We start from the raw sequence: 14,252 nt of genomic DNA, 5'->3' as shown, positions 1-14,252 counted from the left end.
GTGGTGCTCAGAAGACATGCTAGGCCACAGATAAGGACGTAGCAGCATCCTCAATGCAGCGGGGCTGGAATATATAGGAGGACATGTAGATGAGAAGGGAAGGAGCTGGCCGGGAAGGAGCAACCACAGAGGTGAGAGGCAAACCAGAACCTGCAGCTAGTAGGGACTGCCCAGTGTGCCAAACACTGCCATAGAAGGTTGAGAAGGAGCTGGAAGGAGTGGATGTGGGATTTGAGGGTCCTTTGAGGGGGCAGCAGCAGATGGGGTAGGGAAGGCAGGCCTCATCTTCTCCACCTGTGACCGGCACGGAAGCCTCACGGTTCAGGGAGGGGCTCGGGGAGGCCACAGGCAGGCTGGCTGTGCAGCCCCAGCCTCTCCTCCGCCCCCTTTGTCTGTCTGGCGCTCTGGGTGGGCATGCGCGGGGAGGCTGGCCCACTGCCAGCAGTTCTTCCTGCCGCCGTGACAGGAGGGAACTGGCCCTAATTGAGCCTTTGTCAAGCCTCCCACCAGAGCCCTGGGCACTGAACACAGCAGGGTCTCTGACTCTGTGAACTCCCAGCCAGAATCCCACAAAGTAAAATTGCAGAGGCAGGTCCCGCACGCTGCCGCAGCCTGGCCACACTTCCGTACCCCCCGTACCCCCGTGCTGTCCTGACTCGTGCTGCTCCCTGCAACCCCAGTGGACTTCCTGCCAGTCTGGGCCCCAGCTCAGAGGCCACCTCTCAATGAAGACTTCCAGGATGTGCCTGTTAGAATTGGTCCTTTTAATAATCAGGCTCTTTCTCTGCACCCCAAACAATGCCATGCATTTTGTGAACATGCCCCCAATTAATCTTCCCCAGGACCCTGTGATGTGGTCATGTTACTCCCTCACAGAAAAGAAGACAGGGTCAGAGACATCAGGGGACTGAGCTTGCCAACGCTAGAGACCCAGAGCTGTTGGGCACCGAAGCCTGTGGCCTTCACCACGCGGGCCCCTCCTGGGCCTGGTGGTGCCCGCGGAGCAGAGAACTAGGCAAGTCCAGTCTTGCCTCCTGTGATCATCGTTTTAAGCTCCATCTCTGGTTTCTTGGCGAGGAGGTCACAAGGGTGGCTGGACAGATCGAGTGACCACCAAGGTCTACCTGGCACTTTGCAGTTTATAAAGCTCTTTGATATCTGCAATCTCCTTGTCATCTTCACTTGAGCCCCATGAGTGATTTTTTTTTTTTTTTTGCATATAAAAACCTCACTGGATCCTAGAGTGAACTCAGCATCTTCTCCCCACCTACCACCTCTCCCCCAGCTTCCGCGTGCCCCCCACCCCCAAGCCAGAAAACTGGGCATCATCCTCACACTTTTCTCTCCTGCATCCAGCCTGCACCCCAATGTCTTTCAAGCCACGGTCCCTCTGCCACTCCTCTAGTTCAAGCCGCAGTGTGTCACCCAGAGCGTTTCATTCGTTTCCTAAGGGGCACGTGGAATCAGGCCCGGCCCCCCCTACGCCAGCCTGCCATGCCACCGTGCTTTGCCAGGTTGCCATTCCTGGGCCAGAGCCTACCCTTCCCGGGTCTTTCTTCTCACCACTTCAAGGCTCTCGGTTTCCTCCTCTCTCCCAGGGGTCACCCCATCTACTCCCCCGGGCATAACCCCTGATGACTGTCCCCACAGTCTTCCACCAAAGGCTTGCGGACCACCATTGGTGAGGCGTTCGAGCGGCTACACCGGCTGCTGCGGGAGCGGCAGAAGGCCATGCTGGAGGAGCTGGAGGCGGACACGGCGCGCACGCTGACCGACATCGAGCAGAAGGTCCAGCGGTACAGCCAGCAGCTGCGCAAGGTGCAGGAGGGCGCCCAGATCCTGCAGGAGCGGCTGGCTGAAACTGACCGCCACACCTTCCTGGCCGGGGTGGCCTCGCTGTCCGAGCGGTGAGTGCCCGCCGCCAGCCAGCTGCCTCCCCCTGCACACACAGGCCTCCCCTGTTAACTCCCTCGGAGATAGTTCCAGCTGCCGAACCCTTTCACACACATAGGAACAGGCAGAGAGAAGCTGGATCGCTTGGCCAAGGCCCCTCATCTAGTATATGGTGGAGCCAGGATTCAGCTGCAGGTCTCCCTCGTCCCATAACCACGTTTAATATTAATACCCATTATTGGTCTTTTTTTTTACAAGTTTATTTTTTTTAAAGAATATTTATTTATTCATGATAGACACAGAGAGAGAGAGAGAGAGGCAGAGACACAGACAGAGGGAGAAGCAGGCTCCATGCAGGGAGCTCGATGTGGGACTCGATGCCGACCCAGGATCACGCTCTGAGTCAAAGGCAGATAGATGCTCAACTGCTGAGCCACCCAGGTGTCCCTTACTATCGGTCTGTTGATGATCAGTGCTGATAGCTAACATCAGGTATTCGGTGTTGACCATGAGCCCAGCACTGTGGTGAGCACTTTATGTCCGTTACTCCATGTAGTCCTTACAAGGCAAGAAAGCAGGTGCTATCATAGTACCCATTTTTTAAAAAAAGATTTTATTTATTCATTCATGAGAGGCACAGAGAGAGAGAAAGAGAGAGAGGCAGAGTCATAGGCAGAGGGAGAAGCAGGCTCCATGCAGCGAGCCTGACATGGGACTCAATCCTGGGTCTCCAGGATCACACCCTGAGCTGAAGGTGGCACTAAACTGCCGAGCCGCTGGGGCTGCCCCATAGTATCCATTTTAAAGGTGAAGAAACTGAGGCTATAGAGAGGTAGCAAGTGACACAAGCAGGCACTTGAATCTGGGGCTGTCAGACTTTACATACACGACCTTGCCCTTTGTCAGCTGCCCTGAACATGGCTATAAGGCCCCCAGTGCTGGGAACAAAATCTAGCCCCCAATGCAGCCTGCTCACCTTTCTTTCCAGACTTAAAGGGAAAATCCATGAGACCAATTTGACTTATGAAGACTTCCCGACCTCCAAGTACACAGGCCCCCTGCAGTACACCATCTGGAAGTCCCTGTTCCAGGACATCCACCCAGGTAAGGCCCTTCCTGCCAGTCACTGAGAGCACCCAGGAAGAGGCAAGCATTATCATGGGCAGGAGCTAGAAGGGTCCATCGCAGCCCAGCTGCCTTCTCTAAACCCAGCATGGGGCAGGGTAGAGAGATGAGACGAATTTCTTGCTTAGTAGCTCCTGTGTTCCAGGGCTTGTGCTGGGCAGCCACACAATCACTCAACTCAGTGAATCCTCACACAGCCATAAGGTAGGTCCCATTAAGATATCCATTCTCCAGATGAAGAGACTGAAACTTTGGACACTTAACTCATCCATCTTATACATACAACACATATCACACCACACACTATTCTAGATATTAGAGACATAGCAGTGAGCAAAATAGGCCAAAATTCCTGTCCTCATGATCTTACATCATAGGGAGAGAAAAAATGAAAGTAAATAAGTAAAATTCATAGTTCATTAGATAAGGATAAAAGAGGAGGAAGGGAGCTAGGGGTTGTTGAGGTAGGATAGAGATTTCAGGTAAAGGGCCCAGTAAGAAGACCTCACTGAGAAGGAAGCATAGAAGTAAATGCCTGGAGGAAGAAGGAGAGCGATCCATACAGATTTCTGAGTGTTCCTGGCAGTGGAGATAGTAAGTGTAAAGGCCCTGAGGCAGGAGAAAGCCTGGCATGTTCAAGGATTGGTGAGGAAGCCAGTGTGGCTAGAATGGAGGTGAGGTTAGGGAGGTAGCAGTGACCAGACCCTGAGGGCCTACAGGCCAGTGTGAGAACTTTAGATTTCATGCCGAGTGAGATGGGAGCCATAGGACGGTCTGGGGGGACATGCAGTGCCATAAGCTTAAGTTCCTCGAGGCTCATTCTCGCTGTGGGGTTAAGGACAGACTGAAGGGGATGAAAGGTGGAGACTGGGACACTGGTTAGGAGGTTACCACAATATTCCAGGTGAGCGATGGTGGCTTAGAGCAGGGTGCTGGCTGTGGAGGTAGAGAGAAGTGATCAGATTTAGGGTAAACTTTGAAGGGAGAGCCAACAGGATTTGCTAATGAATTGGATCTCAGGTGTGAGAGAAAGAAGACAAGGAAGCTACAATGATTTGAGCCGAGGTGCCTAGAAGGACAGAGCTGTAAGCACATGAGGTCTGCAATACCGATGAGATGTCTAAGTGCTGGTGCCGAGAAGGCAGGCAGAATGACAAGTGCCCTACAGGACAAGGGTCAGGGCTGGCAGAGTAAGCACGTGGATAGTATTTAATGAGTCTGGATCAGATCACCTAGGAAGTGAGAGAACAAAGACAGGGCTACTCTAAACTTTAGAGCCCTGGGACAATCCCAGAAGACAGAGACAGGAGGGAGACCCAGCCAAGGGGTCTGGGAAGGAGCAGCTAGAGAAGTGGGAGGGAAACCCGGTATGGCCTGGAAACCAAGTAGGGAGAGTGGCTGATGGCAGCAATGGCCACTGAGCCAGGTGGAAGGGCCCAGAACTGACTGTTCTCCAGCACCATGGCAGTCTTTGATGACAGGAGCTTTGGCCAAGTCACAGGGGTGTAAGCCAGAGAGGGGGCCATCCAAGAACGAATGGGAGACAGTGAGTGGAGACAGTGCTTTCTATTTCTAAGACAGGTGTTTTATTTAAGGGATGGAAAGAGAATGTGGCAGAGGCTATTAAAGGTGGAAGAAGTAACAGCCTATCTGCAAGTGATGGGAAAGGCCCAGTGGAAGGAGGGCAAAACTGAGGGTGAAAGGCAGAGAGAGTTGCCGGGGGTGGGGGTGGGGGGACAGCCAGCAGTGGCGTCTGCAGCTATCTCTGCTGGGAACCTAGAGGAGGGAGGAGAAAAGGGCAGGGGTGGGAGCTTGAGAGAATTCTCTTCTGATGGCCTCCCCTTTCCCAGTGAGATAGGAAGCAGGGTCCTCAGCTGAGAGGAGGATGGGCAAGAGGAGGTTTGCAGAGAGAGAGAAGGTCTGAACAGGTTTCTAGTGGCATGAGTAGATCTTGGGACCTGAAATCATACAACCTACAAAGGCACCATGTCCTTTAAGGTGAGACAAGGACATAAAGGTGATGTCTCCCTAAGAAGTAGGCACTCTTATTATCCTCATTTTTTCGGTTGAGGAAACAGGCACAGAACTGTTAGGAACTTGTCCTGTTCCTGATCACAGCCTATCAGTGGTACAGCCAGGATTTACACTCAGACCCATCAGACCCCAGAGCCTGTGCTCTGTACCTACTAAGCCAACCAGGCATTCTCTGGCCACATATCAACCCAGGAAAGCTGCGTGGGAGACTGAGGCTCAGAAAGACTCACTGATTTCCCATAGTCACACAGCAGCCAGAGCTCTGTCCCTGTGTCTGCATTCCTTCTTTCCATCTATGGACAATGAAAGTCCCTCGGGATTTTCAGGGGTCAGGAGAAACAGATGCACAAACAGATCCTGAGAGCCCAGCGGGACAAGCTATGACGAGGGACTTCCACAGTGCTGTGGAAGCCCCAAGGGGGAAGCAGGAGGCTCTGGATGGGGCAGGAGAGTGGCCAGGGGAAGCACTGAACGGACCGATGTTTGAACCAAGCCCTGAAGGCTGAGGCTTTTGCCACTTGGGGAAGGGTGGGGCCTGGTGGGGCCTCCAGACTGTCCCTAGCGTGGGGAACTGCAGCGGCAAAGACAGTGGGGAGGGCAGGAGCATGACCGGTCCCAGGATGTCATGATTGGGCCTCCCAGGCAGGGATGGAGAGGGGCTGAAGACATCACTGAGGGTGTGAGTGCTGGATGGAGATGGGGCTCCCCGTAGGCCGCTGAACATCACTACCAATTTCCCAGAAGTGAAGGGACAGCTTCTCGTACTCTTCCATCTGGATCTGTGTCCTCATTTCCAGAAGGGGCAGTATTTTGCCGGGGGGGGGGGGGGGGCTCGGGGCTGTCCTCTTGGGGTACTCCTAGCCTCTATGTACTCCTAGACTTGGAGGGACCTTCACCCTGGGACCCAGCAGGGTGAGGGCAACATGTAGGTGAAGCAGAATAACCGAGGGAGGCAAGGAGCATGTCCCTAGCTGCTGACTCAGGAAAGCCCCTCAGGCAGATGGTCTCAGGAGCTCTCTCTGTCTCAGCTGCCACCTGCTGCAACCTTGTCACAGCTGAGAGAGGCACTCCAGGCACCTTGGGCTGACAGGCAAGACCCTGTAAGACCTGGGCACTGCCATTCTCTCATTCTCCACCCGTCTTTCCATAATACTCAGCCACACTGAACCGTCTTCAGGCCTTAAATGAGTTGTACTCTCCCTCCTCCACTTTCACACATGCTGCTTCCTTTGCCCAGAACCCTCTACACAAACTTCAGTCTTTGATGACTAACTCCTACTCCCTTCCCATCTTAGTTTATAAACACCTCCTCTGAGAAGCCTTCCTGGATTTCTTCATGTAGTCCTGGGCTTTCCTGGTTGCACTGCTTTGTCAACATCTGTGTAGCTGTGTGTCTCACTAGACCATGAGCTCTAAGACGTCGGGCCTGGGTCTAATTCATCACTGTATACCCTTAGCAGCCCCAACAGTAAATGTTTGTTGATAAGTAAAGAAATGAGTAAGTCCTAGTCTCAGTTCTGCCTGCCACTAAAATAGTGCCATAAAGGAGGTACTCGGTCAATATTTTTGAATGAACTTGCCACACATCCTTGAACAAGTCAGTTTCTCCTCTGAGCCTCTGTATGAGCACACGGATGTGGGAACTTGCTGGTTGCCTCAGGGCAGGATTTCCCGCTGTCAGCACTATTGACCTTTGCAGCTGGATAATTCCTTGTCTTAGGGGGCTGTCCTGTGCATTCCCAACTAGATGCCCCCCTCCCCAGTTTTGACAACCAAAAATGTTCCCAGATATTCCCTGATGACCCCTGTGAGGCAAATTCCCTCAGTTAAGAACCACTGGCCGAGAGAAAATTCTGTGGAAGAGGGGCTGAGGGAGCAGTAGTGTGTGCCCTGAGCATCCTGCCAAGGACCGTGGTCCCTGGGGAGTTCAGAGAACAGTGACCTGGTTAGCCAGGCCCCTTGCTTTGTCTGTAGGGCCTGTGAAGTCACTCTAGTTCCTCTGCCAGCACCAAGGCCCTTTATGTCCAGATGGGAGGGGCAGGTGCCCCCAGGGACCTAGCCCATGGATTCCAGCAGTTTCCTGCTGTGCAGCTTCCAGCTCAGGCTTCCTATTGGGTCACCTGAGAACTCCATTTAGCACTCGTCATTCCCTTTGCTTTGAAACCGCCACTCTCCACCACCACCCACCCTCTGTCCCACCCTTCATCTGACATTGAAAACCCTCCTCCAACTGCCTGGCCTGATTGTTCCTGCTCCACAGCACAAACTTCCTCCCCATCTAGACCAGGTGGCTCCTGCTCAGAGGACACGAGACACTGCCTCCCTGGGCTGCTCGCTCCTCCTCCTGCTCCCCTGAACCCAATCATTTTGGCTTCCAGCGTGTTCATTGCCTGGCTATGTGGCCCAGGGCAAATCATTGCCCTCTCTGAGCCAGTTTTCTCCTCTAAAACAGGGATGGGGAAGATGTGATTTATCTCCTAGGGTAGGTATAAGAATGAAATAAAATTATCTATTTGTGATAATAATCCTGGAACTTAGTACATGATACCTGTTTATTATTATGCTCATGACTCATCCAGTGGTTCCTCAGTCTTGCTGAGCAGGCTTTCTGGGGCCACATAAAGGAAAGGGGAAGGAAAGACCTTAGCTCGAATTCCAACTGTACTTCTACCCCAAGGGGCAGCTCGAGCAGGCCACTGAACTCTGAGAACCCTCAGTTTCCTCTTCTGACAAATGATATGGTAATCTGCACTCCTGGGGATGCTGCGGTTTCCGCAGGAGCTAGTGGATATGAATGTGTTTCTCAAATGCCAGCACGATGCTACCGAGGGCCTAAATAGGTGGGAAGCCCAAGGCAGCAGATTTTGTAAGAGCCTGGCCAAAGGAAACAGCTGGTGGTATCTCCTGACCCGTCAGGCTTCTGAAGGGTTTAGCCATTGTCCTTGGGATTTTTCTTTTCTTTTCTTTTCTTTTCTTTTCTTTTCTTTTCTTTTCTTTTCTTTTCTTTCTTTTCTTTTCTTTTTTTTCTTTTCTCTTTATTCACGAGAGACGCACAGAGAGAGGCAGAGACACAGGCAGAGGGAGAAGCAGGCTCCTTGCAGGGAGCTGGATGCAGCACTCGATCTCCAGACCCTGGGATCACACCCTGAGCCAAAGGCAGACGCTCAACCACTGAGCCACTGTCCTTGGGAACAGAGAGGCACCGGCCACCCGCTGCCCAGCAATGGTGCTGGCCTAGGGGTTTCTCTGCTGCCTGGGCCATGTGGTGTGTGGTTGACGATGGCCAGAAGACTTTTCCTGGGGCCTCCACAGTTCCACATCTCCACCCCCATGCCCCTGACCTCAGGGTCTCAGGCTTACATGGACAGACAAAATACCTGGAGACCAGATGAGGTGCCCCAATATCTACTTTTGTTTTTATAAAACAGTGTTTCAGGACCTAGGAAAGAGCTCTGACCTGTAACACAGTGATCCCAGGGGGACTGCTTTGTTTCGCTGGAGCCTGGCATCTCTGCCAAGGATACAGGATGGGTGGAGATTGCCTTTCCCCAGCCAGGGCGACATCTCAGTGGGGGGAAAAGGTGTTGCCATGCCCCCTTCTGGGTCTCTCTCTGGTCTGAAAGGCTGTTTCTCTTGCCGGCGCTAGCCTCAGGAAGGGTGGAAAGGAGGCTTTGGAAGACAGAACCTGTTCTGATGAGATGGGAGACCTTGGAGGTGGACCCCAAGGTCCACCCCTTGAGGTGTAAAAGCCTCTTAAGAAACAGGACACACCCTGTGCCTCATAAGAACACCGGCCCAGTCCCCCCACCCCCGCCCCGCCCTGCCCAGTCTGGCCCAGCGCCCGTTCCAGGCCCCACCCCCTCGCCCCGCCTCCACCGCCAGCACTGCCCAATGCACGGCAGACCCCGCCCCCAAGCCCACCCAATGAGTGGTGGACCCTGCCCTCACCCAGTCCCCTGGGCGTCAAAGCAGAGAGGGTCCACGCCCAGGAGCTGGCTCCCGGTGCTCTCAGGATTTCCTCTACCGCAGGCTCAGCCCGGTGGGCCCAATCTCAGAGCCACTGAGAGCCCACTTGGCTGCCTCCCCGCGCATCGGTAGGCCTGGAAGTGGCCACACATTGGGCCCAAGGGTCTGGACCTGAGCCCTCCGGCCTGTGTGCTGGTATCTGCCTCCACACCCCTGTCCCCACCTTCCATGCCCCTGTCCTTCGGGCCTGGCTGCAGTTTCTGCCTGTTGCCGACCTCCTCAATCACCCTGAGCACCCCAGGCTCCCGTGGCACTCAGAACTGCTGCTGCCCACACCTTGGCTTTGTGCCCGCTCTGCCCGTTTTGCTATAGCCGCCTGAGTGTGACCCACATTCCACAGCCAGTAGGAGTGGCCCATCTGTGTCTAATTAGATTCTTCTTCCTTCCCCAGCCTCCCCTTCGCACACACTTCCTACACCTCCCTCCACCTCTCACCTCCCGACCCCACCGTGGGAGGCATGTGGGAATTCCCACATGCCATGTGGCAGGAGCTTCTGGTTCCGCCCCGCCAACAACACAGTTGAACACTCATCCACTGATTCCATGCCTTCCATTCCATGAGCACATGGCTCCCCCTCTCCCCTGTCCCTGGATAGAGAGTTGTGTTTCCATTGACCCCTCTATTCACAGGGCTAATTGTTTCCATTCAGCACTCTGCATTCTAAGAACAGGAAAGGAGAATATAAAATTCAAAACTGAATTTACTCCTAACAGAGCTCGTGGATGGAGCTTGATAGAAGTCAACGGTCAGCATCGTTAGTGGATTTGTGAACGGGAGCATAGTTCGGAACCTGGCTGTTGCTCCCTGTTGGTGTTTTATTTCTGGGCACACATGCAGCCAACAGAGGTGATAGAAGTAGGGGGTAATGCTCCAGCCAGTGTAAGCATGCTTCTGCACCCCCGGAGGAGGAAAGCACCAGAGAGCAGCATGAAGATATTCTTTGCTCCTATAGGAACTGGTGGCAGGATTCTATTTCTTCATCCTTCTTTGCCTGTCTTGCTCTGGCCTGGAAACGGTCATCCAGGCTCAGGAGGGCCACTTCCAGGTCCTTCCATCTTCTGGCTGAGCATCAGTTCCCTCACCACAAAGAGAATAAACAGAGACTCTGAAAGCCAGACCTGCTAAGCCAGTGTGGCCAGCCCAGAGCCGGATGACCTAGCCTGTGTGGCCTGCCCAAGAGCAACACAAGCACGGTTAAGTTTAATTTGGTAAGCCTTTCTGGAAACCTTCACCATGCCTGGCTCTGTGCTGGGCACTGGGCACAGAAAGGAGAACCTGGTTGGATGGTACATAGCCCTTGGCCTCCTGGTGCAAATGGGCATAAGCTGTGGGCACAGGAGACTATAACCTGTATATAATCAGGAGGGGACAAGAAGTTAAGGAATTTCAGAAAAAAGAGTGAGCACACCTGCTGGGCAACTAAGAAGCCTTCCCAGAGGATGGGTCCTGGAGTGGAGCTGTGTGCCAGGGTGATTACAACAAGCAGAGAGGAGTCAGTAAAGAAACAGTCCAGGTGATGGCTTTGGGGCTGGGTGCCATGAGGCAGCATCATGTGATGAGGAGGCAGGAGGTGAGGGATGGGGTCAGATTGCACATGGCCTTGATTAGCTCTCACTCTGCCATCGGCTTCTGCGTGACCTGAGATTAGTCACCTCCCCTGTCTGGGTCTCATTTTCCCCACCTATTGAGTGGAAGAGTTGGCTCAGAATCAATGGCTTTCAGCTTTTTCAGACCTGTCACCTACCTACATTTCATAACAAATAATGGATGATGTCTCAAGGATAATATAATCTTTTCACAATTTCATTATATATTTATATATACTTGAATATATAATATATATTTACATATATGTGTGTGTGTACTTGAACTTGTATATACCCATACACCCATGATAGTATAAAAGAAAAATAGAAGGAAATGATTTATAATAAAATATTGCACATGTCAATAGGTCCTCACTATAGCCACGTTGGAAAACATGATGAAGTAGTCAGGTGCTCACACCATAGATAAAACTCCATTCTGCCTCCAGTGTGGTCCGAAACAAGCAGATTATATGAGTCAGTGGCATTTTTCTTAGAGATGTATTCTCAAAAAGTGAACAATTCTCAGTGAAGTCCCAAACAAAACAAATTCAGTCTCCCCTGTTTCCATGGTAGTAGTGTTCTAAAATACTCAGTATATTACATCCTATTTATACATGAAATGGAGTTAAGTTGTAATTTTAGGTCATTACAGAAAAGATTTTTGAGTGGTTGAGCATTTGAAAATTTATGGGTGGCAAGAGTGTCATGAGACTGCCCTGTCATTTCATTCAGGGCATTTAGATGCATGGATCCCACCTATTGAGAACACACACACCCCCATAAATTTCCTCATTCCCACTCCAGGGTGATTACCAGCCCTTGGATAATCTTTAAGCTCTCCCAGCTTTGAAGTCCCCTAATTCTAGATTTCATTATGGTTTATTCAACAAATTTGTGGGGTGCCCACTATGTTCCTTGCTCAAGGCAGTCACAGCTCCTGCTCCTCAGAAGCCAGGTTTTTTTTTTCTTTTAAAAATTTTATTTATTCATGAGAGACACAGAGAGAAGCAGAGACACAGGCAGAGGGAGAAGCAGGCTCCATGTAGGGAGTCCGATGTGGGACTCGATCCCAGGTCTCTAGGATCATGCCCCAGGCCGAAGGCAGGCGCTAAACCGCCGCTGAGCCCAGGGATCCCTCCCCCCCTTTTTAAACATTTTATTTATTTATTCATGAGATACACAGAGAGAGAGAGGCAGAGACCTAGGCAGAGGGAGAAGCAGGCTCCATGCAGGGAGCCCGAAGTGGGACTCGATCCTGGGACTCCGGGATCACACCCTGAGCCAAAGGCACACGCTCAACCCCTGAGCCACCCAGGCGTCCCTGAAGCCAGGTTTAAATCTAGAAGGACCTTAGCCATGACCCTTCCATATTACAGAGGAGGAAGCTGAGGACCAGACAGGGCAGGCTTGCATTCAGCATCACACAGCCTCCCAGGGACCCAGGGGAGCCTGGCCCTCAGGGAGGACCGCAGAGTAGGTCCACAGCCTTCTCTCCGCTCATCCTCTCTCCCTGCTCCCTCCTCTGCAGTGCCCGCTGCCCTGACCCTGGACCCGGGCACTGCCCACCAGCGCCTGATCCTGTCCGACGACTGCACCATCGTGGCCTACGGCAACCTGCATCCACAGCCGCTGCAGGACTCGCCGAAGCGCTTTGACGTGGAGGTGTCAGTGCTGGGCTCCGAGGCCTTCAGCAGCGGCGTCCACTACTGGGAGGTGGTGGTGGCGGAGAAGACCCAGTGGGTGATCGGGCTGGCCCACGAGGCGGCCAGCCGCAAGGGCAGCATCCAGATCCAGCCCAGCCGGGGCTTCTACTGCATCGTCATGCACGACGGCAACCAGTACAGCGCCTGCACTGAGCCCTGGACCCGGCTCAACGTCCGCGACAAGCTCGACAAGGTGGGCGTGTTCCTGGACTATGATCAAGGCCTGCTCATCTTCTACAACGCTGACGACATGTCCTGGCTCTACACCTTCCGCGAGAAGTTTCCGGGCAAGCTCTGCTCCTACTTCAGCCCCGGGCAGAGCCACGCTAACGGCAAGAACGTGCAGCCGTTGAGGATCAATACCGTCCGCATCTAGGGCGGCAGAGGGCACCCCCAGATGCCACCTGGGCCACAGCCACCAGCAAGAGCGCTGCCCAGGGGACGAGAGGCCTGGACTCCGGTTAAGCGTGGCCACCGCGAGGTCTCAGATCGCTTGTTTACCCTTCAGCCTCCATTTCCCTGTCTGTAAAATGGACGTTGTGCTCCATGATTCCTAAACTCTATCAGCATTGATGTCCTGTAGTTCTGAACTTGATGGGGAGGCAGCTTTGGTCCAAGAATGTGATGTGGCTTCTCCTCGGGCAGCCCCCGCCCAGCCCTCATCCCCATCCTCTCAGGGGCAGGGGGACCACCTCCCTGTGTCTCCCTCCTGCCCGCATGCCCTGATCTCAGGATGTGTCAGAGTTGCCAGCAGCTGGCAGCCTGAAAGATACACAGGAACCCTCTCATGCTCCCAGGTCTCAGACTTGCCCCTCACTAAGCCATGGGCCACTTTACCCTTGACCCCAGCCCATAATTGATGCAGGCAGTAGCGGGTCTTAGGGTTGTCTGAGAACCACCTCTTCTACCTCCAGACCAAGAGCTTTATGGTTCCTGTTTTTCCCACTGACCTGTAGGTAGAGACAATGCTGTGGCCTGTGGGAGGCACCCGGTCACTGAGCCCACATGTTACAGTCACTGTGCCACTCCCTTCCAGCCCACACAGGTCTAAAAGCAGGATGACAGCATGCCCTGAGGCTAATGCAGAGACCAGTAGCCTAAAGGCAGCTGCAGGAAAGCATCACTGGGTGATGGAAGTCCCCAGAAGCTTGGATAAGGGTCCAGGCAGGTCTCTGTGACCAGGCTAGGGTGCGGAGAGGCTGCAGGGAATGGTGTTTCAGTCAGGACTGGAGCTCTGGGGCAGGCTGTTGGCCGGGACCTCCCATCAGGCTTGGCATCTGTTTCTGTTAGGATCCTGTTTCAGATAACAAGAGCTGCTTTAGCTAGTTTAATTAGGCAGGATTTATTATCACATCCCTGATGGCTTTGCAAAATCATTGGAAGGACTGCAGGAGCAGACTCTGCTGAATTTCCAGGAATAACTCCCAGTCACCAGATTCATCATGTCTGTCCTGGTCAGAAACACTGCTCCTATCTGCAGTAAGCCCCTGCATCAGGAAGCTGCGGACTGGAGAGCTGTGCTCCCTCCACTTCTGGCCAGGCCAGCAAATGGATGTCCTGAGGCATCTCTCCCACTCAATTTAATTCCCAAATCCAAATCTGGATGAGGGGCACTGTTGGAGAAAAAGAAATATGACCCAGGACTTTGGCTGTAAGGGTATCTGGGAAATTATTCTTCTTTCCAGCCCCAGCCACATAGAAAGGGCCTAGAAGGAAGTTAGAGTGAGTGCTGAACAAGCCTGTGCACAGGGGTTCACCTCGGGGTCTTGGCTTTGAAGCAGCAGAGCCTCCAGATGTCCTGCTCCGTGGCTCTGTCTTTTCCCAGGGGTGACAGCCCCGAGAGGTGTATCTGCAGGAGCGGCTGAAATGTCTCAAGCCTCA

At 53.2% G+C, this 14,252-nt stretch overlaps 1 protein-coding gene across 3 annotated transcripts in view; it reads left to right on the top strand.

Annotated features, from left to right (window-relative positions):
* The window catches only part of TRIM62 (tripartite motif containing 62), a 29,903-nt gene extending 16,959 nt beyond the window's left edge, over nt 1–12,944 (top strand). For all 3 annotated transcript variants that reach the window (XM_055331864.1, XM_055331862.1, XM_055331861.1), the window contains 3 exons: nt 1,651–1,907; nt 2,882–2,997; nt 12,197–12,944. In XM_055331864.1, coding sequence (XP_055187839.1) covers nt 1,651–1,907; nt 2,882–2,997; nt 12,197–12,747 — 924 coding nt within the window. In that variant the 3' untranslated portion in view covers nt 12,748–12,944. The remainder of the gene's footprint in view (nt 1–1,650; nt 1,908–2,881; nt 2,998–12,196) is intronic.
* Nucleotides 12,945–14,252: the final 1,308 nt, after the last annotated feature.

This window comes from Nyctereutes procyonoides, unplaced genomic scaffold (genome assembly GCF_905146905.1).
Source record: "Nyctereutes procyonoides isolate TBG_1078 unplaced genomic scaffold, NYPRO_anot_genome, whole genome shotgun sequence".
Lineage (NCBI taxonomy): Eukaryota > Metazoa > Chordata > Mammalia > Carnivora > Canidae > Nyctereutes > Nyctereutes procyonoides.
This window is presented reverse-complemented; position numbering and strand designations above follow the sequence as displayed.